Genomic DNA, 16,496 nt, shown 5'->3' on the forward strand with positions numbered 1-16,496 from the left:
AGGTGATGACACATCCCTCTGTCATCCAGCTGTGCTCCCATTACGGCACAGTGACAGCTCTGGAGAATGACAGAGATGTCCCACAGGGACAGTTGGGCTGAAGTAAAGATGCTGTCACTGTGCAGTCCCTATACTGTGCAGAGAGACAAAGTCCCTGCAGAACAAGTCCTGCCTCAGTTTCCCTGTCACACAGTTAATGCTGGCTGTGGGGCTGATGAGTCACTCATGCCCTCATGAGCAGTGAGATTACGTTTGGTAAGCTCTGAGTGGGGCTACAACATCCAGAACTGCCTGGCTGGGATCTGCTTTGCCCCAGTGCTCTTCCCCTGAGAAGAGAGGCACATCCAGGACATCTGGTGGCTTTGTGACAGCAACTGATTGCTGTATTTATTCATGCTGAGGCCGCTTGCAGCTGGTGTCTCACCATGTGTGCCTTTGTATGAGTGGATTTCTCCCATCTTTGATGATCTACATCTAGTCTCATGAGCCTTGGCTGGGCATAGGCCCACTGCCTCCTCCTGCTCCCTTTTGAGTTTTTCTCAGGAGACATCCAGAGGGGAACAGCCCAGGGGAAACTGCCGTTTGATGGTTCTTGTCTGGTTCTTTTGTGATTGTGGGGAGCCACAGACACTTGGAATGGCAACTCCCAGCTTCCCCCACATGTCTTGCTGACAGGTTTGGGAGAAGCTTGGTTGGGCTCTGCCATAGCCAGCATGGTCACTGAGCCAGAAAGCTGGGCTTCTCATGGAGGGAGGCTACAGAGAACTGAAGGGTGATGCAGGTAGGACTGTGGGGTGTCGAAACCCCCTCTGTGCTACTGCTGCTGAAGGTCACAGAAGAACAGAAAGTGGCTCACACTGCTTAGAAGGAAACACTCTCTTAGGAGATCAAAAACCCAGCTGAGTTGAAAATCAGGTCAGATTTGTCTTCTGGTTCACCATGTGGCCTTGCGGCCAACCTGGGGTGGAGGGCAGGAGTCCCACAAAGCTGTGCCATGCCAGGACAGACCCCACGGCATGGATAAACATCCTGCGAGGGCGTTTAACCAGCCAAGCTGCCCTAGGCCGCACACAGACCCTCCTCCCTGCCCGGGGCTAATGCAGGGTGGTCTGTGAGACGGTTATGCTTTTAGAGCCAAGCTGGGTGCCACCACTGGGCTGTTCCTAGGCGGGGACCAGGAGACACATGAGACAATGCCTGGGGACATGCCACCACATTTCATCACGTTTGCTTTGTTTACTTCCCACGGGGAATGTGTGCGGGGCCCTGAAGACCCTGTCAGCACAGCCCCTGGTCGCCTGCACCATTCAGCTTCTCGCCCTCCAGCCTGTTTGACTCCTACAATCCGGGGGCGGTTGGGAAGCGACAGCTGGAGCCAACGCACCAGCCCGGTGTGCGCTGCCATGCCAACCCTGTTTCCATGGCAATGGGCACCCAATGGGCGACTGCCAGGCAAGGCCAAGATGCCCGAAATATAATGCGATGCCCCCTGAAATGGCCAGCTGAGGCTGGGAGCCTGTGAAAGCTGCCAGTCCCAGAAGGGCCTTCAGTGCTTGGGAGTGGATCACAACCACCCCAGTCCATAGGTGTAACAGGGCAGGTGAAACCCTTGGTGGTCCCAGTGAAACCATAGAGAAAAAAAAAAAAAGGGGGGGAGATGTGCACAGCCATGTTTACAGCCCCCTCCGACTGTCTTACAGCCTAATTTAATTTAAATAGATGGCTCTTACATAACCCTCAGAGCACTGTGCTGCTGGAGCCAAGCCCACCCCATACTAGTGAGGGCCCCCCAGAGTGGGGGTGCCAGGAAGGCAGCAGGGCACAGGAGGATAGGCTCCCTGGGGCTTTCTGTGCCCTGGGGCTGCTCTTCACCAGCCTCCCCTTTACATAAGTCCCTGAGCCCCATGTTTATCCAGCTCTACATTGAAGCCTAGGTAGGTATCAAAACATTTTAAAATAACTCAGCCTTTTGTTAGCACCGCAGCTATCTTTAGAAAAGATTTGATTTTATTTGAAAGCCCTCTCTGTGAGGGTTCAGTGGAATAGATCCCCAGCCCAGCAGTTTAAAGGGATATAGGTCTGGTGATTTCCTTTCTTGGCTGGAAACACTGTATTGATTATTGCTTATTGATAAACCCCATCTTACCCCTGAAGCTGTCTCCTCAACTTTTCTGACATTTCCACAGCTGGGAGGGGCAATGTTGTGCTCAGGATGTTGCTCATGATTCACTTGTCCAGGCACCCTGGGATGGCACTTGAGGCATCCTGGTCCCCAGCTGCATCTCTTCCATGTAAACAGTTGCCCTGGTCATAACAGCTGGTGATTTTCCCAAACATTAAAATCAGGGTAAGGAGAACCATTGCTGTGTTTTCATGATGAGCTTGGGTCACAGCCATAGGCCACCACCTCTGCAGCCATGACAATGGCTTGGGGGACAGCTCACACCCAGCACGTGCCAGTGTCCCTGTTCTGGCTGTGATGGGAAGTGGAGGGAACAAGCAACTCTCTACTGCAGCAGAGGTAGCCAGGGCCCACTGGGTGCCAACTCTGCACCTTTTAGGCAGCCAAACTGTCATCATTGTATGTCTTGTAAACTGTCCTTTCAGCAGCCTGACTGCTGCTCTAGCAGACTGGGGAGAGGGAACTGTGAGTCAAACACAATGGGCAGGATGGCTGTGGTCCCTCTGTCCTGTGGTTGCTTACTTGGACCTGCTCCCTTCCATAGAGCCAGCAGTGAGGGAGAGACTGGGCAAGAGCCCAGCCTTGGAGATGCTGTAGGAGGGCTGAGCTGAAGCTATGCCCTCCCTTTGGGTTCCTTGCATCCTGCTCTCTCCAGGCTCTGATCTCTCTGATTATTTAACATGTCACCCCTTTCTCCCCCTGCCAGGAGACAGGAGCAGTTCCAGACAAACCCCGACAGCTACAATGGAGCTGTGCGAGAGAATTACACCTGGTCCCAAGACTACAGTGACCTGGAAATTAAAGTGCCTGTGCCCAAGCACATTGTCAAAGGCAAACAGGTAAAGTGGTGCTAGTGGTGTCTCTTTAACCTTTCCCTTTCCACTGAGATGCGCAACTTTTCTGGAAAACTCTGTTTGGAGCAGAAAGGCTCCTTGTCCTTTGTACTGAAGGACCAGGATGTGGTTGTGCCTTGTTCTCCAGTGTGAGTCTGGTGGGGACTGAGACCACAGCCTGTCTGTGTTCCTGTTGTGCTGCAGTGTCCTCCGCTTCATCTCAGCTAGGTTCCCTGGCATTGTCTCACCTTTTCTGTGCTTCTTCTTTCTGCTTCTACTACCTGCATACTCACACGTGTGTTTCGGAGCCTGGCTGGGGATGGATGCCCTTCCTCATTTGTTCCTCTGGCTCTGAGTGTCTTCTGCCTTCTATTTGGAAGCAGGAGCTGCTGGAACGGCTCCTCTGGCACTGGGGAGCTGGATCAGGCACAGCCCCTGTGTGGCTTGACCTGCTCTAGATGGAAGGGAGCTGGCCTAGGGTGGAGGCTGAGGGCCAGCCCCTCCCCCTGGCTGGCTTCATGCACAGAGAGGTCTCGCCTCTCTCTTTGGCTCAGGCAGGAACTTCCCTGTTCTGCTTGTGGTCATGCTGTTTTCCTGCACCACATCTGTTCTCTCCTGGTCGGGGACCTAGTCAGTCTACTAGTCAGGGACCACACTCCTTGTGCTCATGGCTGGCCTTAGTCAGACCTAGAAGTTTGAACTCTTTCTCAAGTGCTGCCCTTCCCTCTGTATTTTTCCATTTTGCAAGCCTGTGCTCCCCACATCCTGCTCTCCTCTGCTTCTAGGGTGGCTGAAAGGAGCACACTGGAGTTTGTCACTGGCTTCAGCCTACACAGCTCCTCAGCATGCCAAGGAATGTCACTGGCAGCAGCAGCAGCCCAGGCCAGAGGGGTGAGGGGGAACACGGCTGCCCCAGGCACAGCAAGGCACCAGGAAGATGCATCTCTCCCAGCAGGTCTCTAAAACAAACCCAGGCTGTTTCTTCAAAGGATTCTGGAGTGTCCAGATGGATATTCCATCCCTCCGCATCATACTTTGATCACGATTCCTCTCCCTGACTGGGGAAGTTTGCTCCATGCCAGGGAAGTTGTGTCCTTGCCAAAAACCCCACATAAGGCTCTGTCTGCTCCATCCTTGGCCATGGAGAGGTTCAGGAGCCTGCAGGAACTCACAGGAGTGGAGACAGGATATGTTTCCTGACCTTTCCTTGGTTCAAGACTGTGCCATTGGTGTGGAAGAGGCCCTGCACCCCTCAGAGTGGTCAAAGGAGGTTTCAAGACACCCCCTTCCCATGCCAGTGGCTCGCTGGCATGGCTCTGCCTACCCTTGCCCCAGTGTCTGCCCACGCCGCCCTCTTGAAGCAATAGGTTGTTTGGGTGCTGGACTTCCCTTCTCCTTACACTCTCTTTCCTGGTATTTTGTTCATCCATCCTTCTTGGGGCTTCTCTTGGCAGCTGAGTTTCCATTTCCGAATGATCCTATGTATTCCCAGCCTTGGGGGGATGAGAACAGACAGGCTGGGTCTTAGGCCAGAGCAGGAGGACTCTGAGCAATTTAGAAGCTCTGTGGACTTTGGACATGTTGTTCATGGGCACCTGTCCAAGAGCAACATTCTGCATTCAGACAGCTTCATATTTAAAAACACAATCACTAGATATTTGGCTTCTACCTGCCAAGGCAAGATTAAAAATTTCCCCATTTGGTCCCTGGGCTCAGAGTGCACCCAACTCTAATGCTGCTCACAGTCTTCCTTATTTTTGGGAAGACTTTTTGTGTTTCAGGCCGTTGCTATGGCACACTTTGCTCTGGTGAGCTTAAGGTTTCCTTGTATGGAGCTCAGGTGTCCTTGGAGCAGAAATGGGTGATTGGGTAGGTGGGAGCATCTTCCTCCATGGTCCCCACCTCTCTGATCTATTTTTGGGCACAACAGAGACCCATGGATCTGAGTGCTTAAATAGAGATAATGACTCCAGGCCTCTCTGTGCTGGACTCAAGAGGAGACAAGCTTGATTCCTCTCTCAGTTTGTATTTATATATTTGAGCTGCGTGGTCGGGTGTTGGCGTTTAGTGTGGACAGAAATCACTGAGGTGAAAAGGTCACAGCACACAGACGAGAGCTTGCTTTCCTTGGGAGCAGCCAGGTGTTTTGGGGAGCAGAGGTGCTCATGGGGAGTGCATGGGCAGGGACAAGCAGCTTCAGAGCTGCCAGAGTACTGGAGGTTGCTCTTGGCCTTGCTCTAGGTGTGGGCTGTCCACAGGTACCGCCTTGTGCACACATGAGCCCTCTTACAGACATGTGCCTCCATGCACAGAGGGGCAGGGCTCTCCACCAGGGCATGTGCTGCCCCTGTCCCTACTCCTGGGGGGCTGGTGTGCTGGGTAGGACCTTCTTGCTAGGTGCAGGTAGAAGCAGGTGTTGCAATTGCTTCTCATGTTGGCTCCTTGCACAGCAAAGTGGCCAGGTAAAGTTTTCCCAGTTTGTATCTCTTCCATTCTGGTTTCTCTGCTTCCTCTTCCAATGCATGGCTGGTCCCAGGGCCACCTAAAAGATGTCCCTTGGCCCCACCAGATATCTTGTGCAGCCACCTGTGAATAAAACCCCTCTCACATTTAGTTGTTCTGCTCCATGTAGATCCCACAGACACAATGCTGCACCTGTACCTTCCATGTCTCTGGCTTTCCTGGCCCTCCACACCCCAAAGAATTTCTCCCCAGAAGGTGATGGGAGTCACCTTGCTTTTTTCCCCTTGATCCTTTGTGGGCAGGCCCTGTACCATGCTGAGAGTTCAACATCAGTAGCTCTGTCCATGCACCCGGGGAGCTGAGCAGATGGTGGTAGTGGAGGGCAGAGCCTCATCCCAATGCCTCGTCTCTGCAGTAAGGCATCAGCACAGGGCTAGAGGGAGCTTCTCCATGGAGGGAGCACCTCCTCTGGAGGTGTTTTCATCCCAGGACAGTTGCTCTTGTAGAGGCTGTCCACAGCCACATGCCAGGTGACAGCCTGTTGTCCTTTCTCATTCCTTCCCTCTCCCCTGTGAGCACAGTCCAGCTCCCAGCCATCACACTGGACTCAGTCCCCATGTCACCCTGTGCTGTATGCGCCGGGCCTCGTGTGCTCCAGCAGGAGCGCACAGCAGGTCTGGGGGCTGTACCCGGGTGACATCAGTCAGACATAGCCACGGTGCCCTCCCTGGCTGGAGCAGCTCTGCCTGTCTTCTGCCTGTGTGGAGCTAGTGAGCTGCTGGAAGTCTCCTAGGTAATGGATAATGTAATAACATTTCAAATGAGATCTGCAGAGCAGGAGGAAGATCTGGGGGAACTCTGGGAGAGAATGCAGGCAAATCTCACTGCAGTCTCCTCCTCCTGGGCCAGCACTGGGGGCCACAATCCTACCTCTTCCCAGCCAGGTCTTCCCTACATCCTCTGGCTTGGCATGAGCTCTGCTGGCAGCACCTCAGGGCTAGAGGGGACAAGAGAGAACATATGGTCTCTACAGAGACCAAGGGTACTGTGTGCCTTTCACAGCCTGCCTCTGTCTCCCCAGGGGACAGCCATGTCACCTGCATGGCAGGTCCGAGCAGGGTTCCCCATATGGCTGCTGTGGGCGGGAACTGGCCTCGTTCCTGGGGACAGAGCTGTCCCTGTAGCAGGGAGCCGGGAAAGCATGCTGCAGCTTTCCTCCTGCACTCGGCCCCTCCTCACACACCCTGGTCTGAGGGAGGCCTGGTCTGAGCTCAGTGCTGGCTCCAGCAGTGGAAGCAGAGCCAAGGAGCATGCTTCCAGCGTGGTGCAGCAAAGAGGGGGTGACCTGCTGCAGCCCTAGTATAGTAACCCCCAAATCACCCCTGCTCATCTATCAGAATACACACGCTCGTGCCCAGCTCATCACAGTGATGGACAGGCACACCCCTAAAGAGCTCTCACAGCAAGTAGCTGCCCAGCCTTTGACTGCTGTTTGGAGGCCTGTAGCATTACTGGTCTTCTTTGAGCACAGGGTAGAAACAGCTGCCTTGAATCCTTCAAGGGTCCCCCTGATTGCTGGGCTGTACTGCTTTTCCTTCCATGAATAGGTTCCTTCTCTCCTCTGAACTGTCGCTATTTGCTATGAGAGAGCAGCAGGATTGCCACCCTGCTGCTACAGGCAGGCCTGGAAGCTCTTCTCTCATCGCCTGCAAGTGCACTTGACCCCAAACCCCAGCTTGCGCAGTGAGATGGCAAGCAGGAGCCTTCCAGGTTATTGTCTCTCTCTTTGTTTCCAGGTGTCTGTGGATATCAGCAGCGGTGCAATTCGTGTAGCTGTGCTGGAGGGAAACAGCCAACAGGTCCTCATGGAAGGGAAACTCACCCACAAGATCAACACAGAGAGTTCCCTGTGGAGCCTGGAGCCGGGGAAGTGCGTTTTGGTAAGGATGGTTTACACCAGCTGTGTCTTCTTGGCTTGCAGCTCTGCCACACTTGACCTAGGAAACGAGCAGGTGGAAGTTTGAGTCAGCTCTGGATGTGTCTGGCTTTGCTTGTCCAATGTCTGGCTAATGCTGCCCTTGCCTGTGTGGTTTGCCTTGCCTCCTACTCCTGAGTTGCCTGTCAGGGTGCTGGCTGGGCAGCATGACTGTCAGACTGGGCAAAGGGGTCCCCAGCTGCAGCTGAGGGGGTGTAGCACAGCCATGACTTAGGGGTGGTCACTGTCCTTAATCCTAGCATGGGGTCCTGCACCACAGTGTTGGTCCTGCACACCTCGCCTTGCTGACTCTGGCTTCCAACTCTTCTGGCTTCACTCCAACCCCAGCACCTTGGCAGGTGCCTGTTCCCCACCATTCCTTTCTGTCCTGTCACGGGATTCCTACTTGCCCTGTTTGATGTGGACGCTGTGGCTCCTCTGCCTCCATCAGGCCTGTGGTTTGCTGTGTGCCTGTTGTCCCAAATCATGCCTGTCAAGCTGGTCTCAGTGTTGCTGGTGCCCAGCTGTGTATTACTGGTGGGTTCCCAGCCTCAACCCTCATTTCTGATTTGTTCTAGATGTTCAGGCTGATGGTGTGAGTTCAGCTGTGTTCATAGCTGGAGCTGTGATCATCACCCTGGGATCCTGAGTGTCAAACAGTTTCCAAAGTTTATGTGCCAGTTTGGGGGCCAGAATTGTGCTAGGAGCAGGATTTTGCTACCTGTGACCATCTTTGCCCTATCCTTTTCCACCCAGAGGCTTTTCCAGGGGAGTTTTGGGAGTCCCAAGGCTGTTGTGAGAGGGACGTCCCCAGGAGGGGACGCATGCTGTCCATGGGAGGGAGGGAGCTGGATCCAAGCCTTTTGCCTTGTGGCACAAAGGTGGCAGCAGATGGCACCCAAATCCAAGCCCTCACAGTGGAAAATGAAGTGGGAATGTGCTGCCGGAGTTAGGAATCCTGTGGATGGTTGTGTGGGGAGGCTGCACAGTGCCACTCGACCACTGCTGATCTGCAGGGATGTGCCTCGATAACAGGCTGGTGCCAAAAGGGTAAGTGAGGTCTCTGCAAGGGAGAGGAGCTTCTTTGATGCTCCTAGGCCATTGAAGGGATGTGCTAGTGGCATTCTTAACCTGCATTTTATAGATATTCATAAACATCTTGAAAATTAGCTTATCTGGGACAAAGAAACAATCCTGGAAAGGCATAAACCCATTGAAGAGGAGGTGGCCCAATGGGTGGTTGCTTCACAGTGTGGATGGAAGTTTGGGAGTCCCAGGTGGTTGTTCCCAGCATCAGCAAGAGGGGCAGTGTCTCTTTAGTACCTGTCAGAGGCTGGGAATGGTGTGGGTGGAGCGAGACTCGATGCCTCCTGGAGTGGCCACGGGCAGCGTGGGGAGTGGAGTGGGCCCATCACCCCCAACCCCAGAGCTGGGTCTTGCCTCGAATAGCACAAGCCCAGGCTTGTGAGGATCTCCAGCTGGCTGCCAACATATTGATAGTGGGATGAGATCTCGCTTGAAGAATTGTAAGGTAACTGGAGCAGAGTGAGTAATTCTCGCCCAAGAGCATCTCCTTTTTCCATGCACTGAGTAGCCAGGAGTGGTTTGCACCTCCTCCTGATTCATTCATCTGGGGACACCCACCCAGATAGGAATGCATTGCTTCATTCAGTGCTTGGATGGGGCCATTGGGGTTTATCTGGTGCTTATGGGGCATGTGGACCCTTTCTGTGCCCCAGTTTGTGCATTGCTCTGTGTAAGCTCCAAATGCAGCAGTTGGGCTGTCTCCCTTCTGCAGGGTGCTGCAAGGTGCTGCCTGGCTTCCCTGTGGGACACAGAGACAGCATTCCCTGGCAGGATGTGGACATAGCCAAAACTGAACTCACCCAGTGTCAGCACTGGGGTTGTCCAAGGAGATCCTGCCTGCCTTGGGGACTGCTTGGGGCACGTTGGTGGCCTGTCCATGCTGCATGTTCATGGTCTGTGAATTGAGGTGATCCCTGCAGCAGAACTTGGTCTTGGCGCCAAGGAGGTGGAATCTCTCTTGCTTGGTCCTATCTGTCTGATAAGGTCTCAGTTCTGTGCAGAGAGGCTGTTGAGTCCCATGTCCTCTTGCAGAACATATCAGGGATCATCCAGATCCCCAGATTCTTCAGGAAGCTGCTGTAACAGCTTTTTCACTGTCCTCAGCCTCCCTGGCCTCCTCCCAGCTCCCTTCTGGAATGCCATTCATGAACACACCATGAACAGACTCCCTTCTCCTCCAGCTCTTACCCTGGGGAGATTATTTTGCCTTACAACCCATCCTAGTTCTGCTTCCTCCATCCTGCCTGGTGTTCTTATTCATGTATCCTCTCCATTATGTCACTCGCACTCCAGCAGCCCCAGAACTCCCCTTACCAGCATTCAGAGACCACTCTGCCATCCCCTCCTGCTCCGTGGAGCTCTCCCAGCTGGAGCCCAGCCTAACACCAACATGTTTCTCATCTCATCCTTTGGCACACCCATGTGCATGGCAGCAGAATCCAGCTGGCATTGTTCCGCAGTGGAGTGCTCTACCGACATGGGGTGGGGGCCTGTCCATACCTCCTGCTTGGGATTCTGTCCCAGGATTGGGCACCTGCCTGTGGCATGCCACATGGTACCCTGGTCCTGGGTGTCATCCCTGTGCTCTCCCTTCTTCATCACACCCACTTGCTTGTTGAAAGTGAGATTAAAATAACCTCGCTGTTTTTAGCAATCCCCACTGAGTGTTGTGCACAACTCCTTTTGGTATTATTTTTATTGTGGAGGATTTTTCTCCCATTCCTTCTCTTTTTCTCTTCCTCTCAGACTTTGTTTTCCATGCTTGGGCTTTTGTCAGCAAGTCCTGCCTTGAACGTTTATTACAGCCTTGGCTTGTTATCCTGTGAGCCATGAGGCTGAGGGGAGACAATTCAGTGGTGCTCAGCTGTGCCCTCCCTGTACTGCTGAGAATGACATTGCTGCCTCCTCTGTTCCCCTAAACACCTCTCAATGATTTTTGAGGTGACTTTGGCTGCTGTGGTTCCAACAGGAAAGCAGGCAGGCAGAGGTTGTCTTCCCAAGACCTACTTACATGCCTTAGCAGCATCTCTCCAGGTTTGACAACGTATTTGGCATCAGAGAGGAAACCTTGTGCTACTGCAAAGCCCAGCACTGACAATGAGGGGTTGTGACCTTCCCAGTAGGGGATGGAGATGGGACATGACACTGTGTCCATACCAGTGATGCCTGTCACCTGCTGGAGGGTCTCTCCTGCTGAGTGTCCCATTGTTCCTGCAGCAATCCTCTTTGCAATCCATCATTACCCTGGTGCTTTTCCAGGGAACAGCCCATCCCAGTGTGGCTGAGAGTTCATATCTTGGAGATCAGCTGTGGGAAGTGAGTACTTTGGCATGGGGACACTGCCAGCTTCAGATATAGCATTGGAGTATGCCTCCTGCAAGCCTCCCTCTCCTCAGGCCACTATTGCAGAGGCTCTTCCTGCCTCCTTGTGCACCCCAAAAGACTCAGCTGGGCTTTTACCCCATTGGGACCCACTAGGCAGAGTCAAAATCTGGCTGAGGGCACAGGCACACCACAGGGACCTCATCCTTCCCCAGTGGCTCTCAGCATGTCTGGGGCTCTGAGGGGCTGGCCAGAGCTGTTGGTTGGAAAACTGAGCAGCAGTGTCAAGTGCAGGCAAAGCTTTGCCTTGTCTTGAAGTGAGAAACATAATCAGGTCAGGCTTTGTCCTTGTGGAAGAAGCCATGCTCCCTCCTGAAGCCCCCCAGTTTCCAGAGCTCTCCCCAGCAGTGCCCACAGCCTCAAGGGGGCCTGTCAGCTGAGTGCCAGAGCCGTCCGTGGGCAGGTGGGTGGATGAGGACTGGCATGTGTGGGGAATCACCCAGAAACCTGCCATGGCCTCTCAACTCTTCCTTGTCTCCATCTTTGGGCACCCAAAGTACTTGTGGGAGGAACCAGCTGCATCACCATCACCACTGGCTCTCATAACCCAGATACTCAGCCAAGCAGGGGCTGGATCTAGAGAGGACATTGGCAGAAACTGTCCAGGGAAATGGCTTATGTCTGTGTCCTCCATCCTGGAGGTGGGACCTGTCTGCAGCAAGTCCTCCAGCACCGCCTTGAACCACGAAACCGCAAACTCACATGAATATAGGGACCTTTGCCCTGACCCTTGGGCATTTCATTTTAGAAACTGGGGCTCACTTGGAGTGAGTGTCACTTTGACAGCTTTCCCCCTGGAATAAAGAGGGATGAACAGATTACCCCAGGCTGCAGAGGTGTGCAGATGGTGGCAGGGTGCCAGTGAAGGAAAGGGGTTTGGTAGGGAAGGGAGGGGAGATGGGTTTCCATCCCAGATGCTCCAGGATGGGTTTTCTATCCCCTCCAGTGCTCTGGGATGGAGTTGGGGTGATGCCTGAGCTGCTCCAACACTTGTCCATCCCTCTGCCAGCAGGCTCGCCCTGGTAGGGATATACCAAGCCATGTGTGCTTCCCAGCAATGCCATGGGAGCATGGCTTGTGCTGGGAGCCCTCACTAGGGAAGCTCACACCTTACCAGCAGCACCGAAGGGACATCCCTCATGTTCCAAAGCTGAGGAGCCTGAAGGGTGCTCCTGCTGCAAGTGTGGGACAGTCGGGGCTGCTGCCCCTCCACTTTGCTTTCTGTCTCAGGGTGATGTTCTGGGGGCACTACCACTCCCCCACCTGCCCACCCAGGGTTGGGAAGCGCAGGAGCAAACCTTTGGTGGCTCTCCCTCCCCTTCAAAGTGGAACTGTGCAATTAAAAAGAGAACAAGTGTGCCTGTCTAGCTGGAAAAACTAACGCCTTCCCCAAGCTGGAATATTTTACTGGCTCTGCTCTCCCAGAAGGATTAAACTCCAGCCACCCCCTCCTGTATTAATTGGTTCCTTTTCTTCACACCGCAGAGAAGCTTGTCTCTGTAACAGGAATGGCTGTCCATGTTCTCCCCTCTGGAGCTATTGAGCTTCCAGGGAGGTTTGAGCAAACTGTATTGTCTGCCTTTATTGATGATTTTGCAGAGGCCAACGAATGCCATAAATCTGCCCTGCTGCTGGGATTAGTGCTAAAATAACATGGGAGGAAGCAGCCCACTCTTCCTGGAAAAACTAGAAGCAAGTTGGAGTTCCTGTTGCAGGATGCCCCATGCTGGCCCCAGCACAGCCCCTCTGGCCAGCCAGCTCTGTTCAAGGCACTGCCATCAGGGATGCCTGTGACTACAGCCAGTGGTTTTTCCCAGTGAGGATGTTGGCTGGAGCAAGGAGATATCCCCTCTCCTCGTCCATCCCTCTGGGGCTGCTGCTGAGCTGCGGTGCCATGGGAAGCAGGCACTGGCAGTCAGCAGGGGTGGCACAGAGCAGCAGGTGATATCCCTGCCTCCTTTCTACCCGTCTCGCCACCACCAAGCCAATGCCAAGGGAGCTGAGGCCATGGTTTCTTCTGGTTAGGGAAAGGCAAGATGGCTGCACTGTGACATCAGGAGCCCTGGCGCCACACTGCACCAGGCACAGCCTCCTCATCCGACAGTCCTGCGCTCTGTCACTGCTGCTGTGTCAGCCATGCGGCCTAGAGCCAGTGTCACCCCTGGAGGACACTGGTCCTGACTTTGAGCTATAGTGTGGGCTGAGATATCATCCCTGGGGCCTGAGCTGGGGCTGTAGGGGCCCACAGCAGGGTTGTGCAAAGCCTTTTGCTGATGAGAGTGGCACAAGCATCTCTCCCCCTCTGCCAGCTGTGAGGCTGGATCAGTATGAGCTTGACTTCCACTCATGGGCAAGCCCCATGCTGCTGTCAGCCAAGCTCTGCATCACTGCCATGGATCTGTGAGGTAGGCAGGAGTACCACATTCTGGGCAGGACAGGGGCTCCTCCCCATTTGCTGACCCACAGCTTGTCCCCAGATCAACCTGAACAAGGGGGACGAGTACTGGTGGAATGCCATCCTAGAGGGCGAGGAGCAGATCGACATTGACAAGATAAACAAGGAGCGCTCCATGGCCACAGTGGACGAGGAGGAGCATGCTGTGCTTGACCGCCTCACCTTTGACTACCACCAGAAGCTGCAGGGCAAGCCCCAGAGCCATGAGCTGGTAGGTGCTGGCTACCCTGTGCCTGGCCCTCCCACCTGCCCTTCAAGGGTCCCATCCTCAGGAAAAGGGGCCCCAATGGCTCTGTTCCCTCTCAGAGCTCCTCTTCACAGTGCCCCCCCACATTAACATTTGAGGGGTGTGAGGTTCTGCTGATCGATCTTTTGCCATGCACTCCTGTATTCCCTTTCCTGGCACGTTGCAAGTGCCTGTAAGCCCCGACCCCCTGTACCAGGGATGGGCCCCACATCCCTGTGTCCCTCTCCCAAGCTGGCCCTGCTCAGGGCTGGACCCACATGGGTCTGGGCTCAGCCCGACTCAGAAGCTGCCTAGTGCTGCCCTGGGTGCTGTCTGCCCTTTCCCAGGCAGCGAGGGGGAGCACAGAAGTGGTGTGTGCCCTTGGCAGTGACTACTGCCAGCCATGGAGGAGGGAGATTGCTTCCCAAAGCCCTTCCCATGGGTCAGGTGGCCACGCAGCCCCAACTCCTGTGGGATGAACTGCAGGGGAGGGCAAAGGGTGTGGGGAACAGCATGGTGTTACCCCAGGCTGACAGAAGCCTGCGGCCTCTTTGCAGAAGGTGCATGAGATGTTGAAGAAGGGCTGGGACACCGAGGGCTCACCATTCCGCGGCCAGAAATTCGACCCTTCCATGTTCAACATCTCCCCCGGTGCTGTCCAGTTTTGACAGTGGCAAAAACAACTGAAAAATAAAGCGGGGAGAGGAGACCTCCCCACCCCCGGATGCCCACCAGGACCCTCATACCCAGTGCCAGTGCCCGGGACTCACTCATCTGCGCTACTGGCACCCATCCATGCTCTGTCGAGAAGCCTGAGGAAGCGGGCAGATTTACATCCTGTCACCCCGGCAACCTGGGCACCAGGACCCCTCTCCTCCCTTCCCTTCCCTGCCTGTCACCTTGTGCTGCCGATGCTCCATGTTTTTCTGGAAGAGGGAGCACGTTGGGTCGCGTTGAGTGACAATTATTTTTGGTGGATGAGGATACTGCTTTTGGGGTTTCTGGGGTTGTGGAGCCCTCCATGCTCTGGCACTGGGCAGCTTGGCCCCTCACAGGTGGAGATGGGTGCTGGGTATGGGCAGTGGGGATGGGGAAGCCTGCCTCTGCCTGACAGCACCCACCTGGCACCCCCAAATCCTCTCACCAGCCCCACTCCAGGGTATCCCAAGGGGGCTGTGCTGCCCCTGCCCTCTACCCAGCCCCAGGGGAGGCTTCCTCCTGGTTTCCCCCTCCTTCACCTCCTCACTGGAGGGTTGTCAGGATACCCACCAGGGATGGGCAGCAACCACAGACATCCTCTAGGGTTTGCTCCCTCTTCATCAGGGAGCAGTGGGGGTGCTCCCCACAGCACTGGCATTTGGAGGGGGCTACAGGCCCACCCCAGTCAGGAGCCTCAGAAACATACAGGTTTCTCTGGCACGGTACTTAGGGGTCTGAGAATGAGGAGAGTAGGCCCCACCTAGGCCCAGCCTGGCTCTCACACCTTTCCACCAGCCCTCCACCCTGGGATGTGTGGGCTGGGGGTCCCCGGCCATCGCCTTGTCTGGTTCCCCACCCCCCGCCCTCAGTTTGCAATAAACACGTCTCACCGTGGGGCCTGTGAGTGATTCAGTGCCACCTCTGGGGAGATGAGTGTGCCCAATTCTCCACCATCACCTTGCTTATGGGACAAGGACATGAACACTCAAGCAGGATGCCTGGAGTGTCTGTCTGCCAGCACGGGCTCCAGACATTAGGGTGGATGTTGGGGTGGATATGGGATTGCTGGGGAGAGTGGAATTTGGGGTCCTTCGGGGTGTGGATATAGGATTCCTAAGGGTGAAGGGAATGAATTTTGAGATCCCTGGGAGAGGCTAGGTATAGGACACCCTGAGGAGGGCTGGATTTATGGGTTACTTGGGCGCAGGGATATTGGAATGTGGGATCCCGAGGAGGTTGGATTTTGGGGTCCTTGGGGTGTGATATGAGATCCCTGGAGAGAGGTGCTGGATTTTTGTGTCCTTGGGCAAGGGGTTGGATATGGGATCCCCAAAGCCGGTTGGGTTTCATATTGTGGGTGCTTTGGGGATACCACCCCCGAGGTGTCACCCACCACTTTTCCCCTCCACTCCCCCGCCAGTGCCGGCATCTCCCGGTGCTGATGCGCACACCGAGCCCGCGGCCTCCCGGGCTGCCCACGGTTCCCATGGCAACTGCAGCGCCAGCCGCCCGCCGCCCACCCGCGCCCACCCACCTCCCCGGGTGGGGGGGACACCCCGCCGGCCCGGGGCCCTGAGGCTACTGGTGGCCTTGAGGGTGGCCTTCTGTGTGTCCCCCGCACCAAAACCCACCCCTGCATTATGCTGCTGACACTGGGGAACTTCAAGGTGCCCTTGGGGGAAGCAAGGGGGGTGATTTTGTCCCGCTCCGACCTCTCCCGGGTGTTTTGCTTAGGGAGGGATTGGAGCCTGTAAGGGTTGTTTGGGGTGACTGATGCGGGAGGAGGGAGCTCAGTATTGGGGGGAATAGGGGGATTCCCCGAAGGGGGGGAAGGCAGGGCATGGATATGGGGTCTTTGAGCAGGTTATCTGGATATTGGGGCTTTTTACAGGGAGAGTGTGGGATCCGGAGGGGGAGCGGGTTTGGGGTCCTTTGAGGGGGGTTGTTAGATTCTTGGGGGGGGAGGGTCTGGATGTGTCCTATGGCGAGGCGTGTGGATATGCATCTAGGTTTGGGGTCCTAGAAGGGATTCGTCAGAGGGAGTCTGGACGCAGGGTTATTTAGGGGGGGAAGGGAAGGGGCGTCTGCATATGAGGCCTTTAGGGGTGGAGGCTTGATATCCCACTCCAGAGGGTGATTTGGGGTAAAGGGGTCCCGGGGTTGGGGGTCTGGTTATGGGGCCCTTGCGGAGACAA

At 55.1% G+C, this 16,496-nt stretch overlaps 1 protein-coding gene across 7 annotated transcripts in view; it reads left to right on the plus strand.

Moving 5' to 3' along the window:
* Positions 1 to 15,195, plus strand: part of NUDCD3 (NudC domain containing 3) — a 30,204-nt gene extending 15,009 nt beyond the window's left edge. For all 7 annotated transcript variants that reach the window (XM_063420817.1, XM_063420816.1, XM_063420819.1 and 4 more), the window contains 4 exons: positions 2,889 to 3,021; positions 7,275 to 7,418; positions 13,399 to 13,587; positions 14,160 to 15,195. In XM_063420817.1, coding sequence (XP_063276887.1) covers positions 2,889 to 3,021; positions 7,275 to 7,418; positions 13,399 to 13,587; positions 14,160 to 14,270 — 577 coding nt within the window. In that variant the 3' untranslated portion in view covers positions 14,271 to 15,195. The remainder of the gene's footprint in view (positions 1 to 2,888; positions 3,022 to 7,274; positions 7,419 to 13,398; positions 13,588 to 14,159) is intronic.
* The last annotated feature ends 1,301 nt before the right edge of the window (positions 15,196 to 16,496 follow it).

Source organism: Prinia subflava, chromosome 32, assembly GCF_021018805.1.
Source record: "Prinia subflava isolate CZ2003 ecotype Zambia chromosome 32, Cam_Psub_1.2, whole genome shotgun sequence".
Lineage (NCBI taxonomy): Eukaryota > Metazoa > Chordata > Aves > Passeriformes > Cisticolidae > Prinia > Prinia subflava.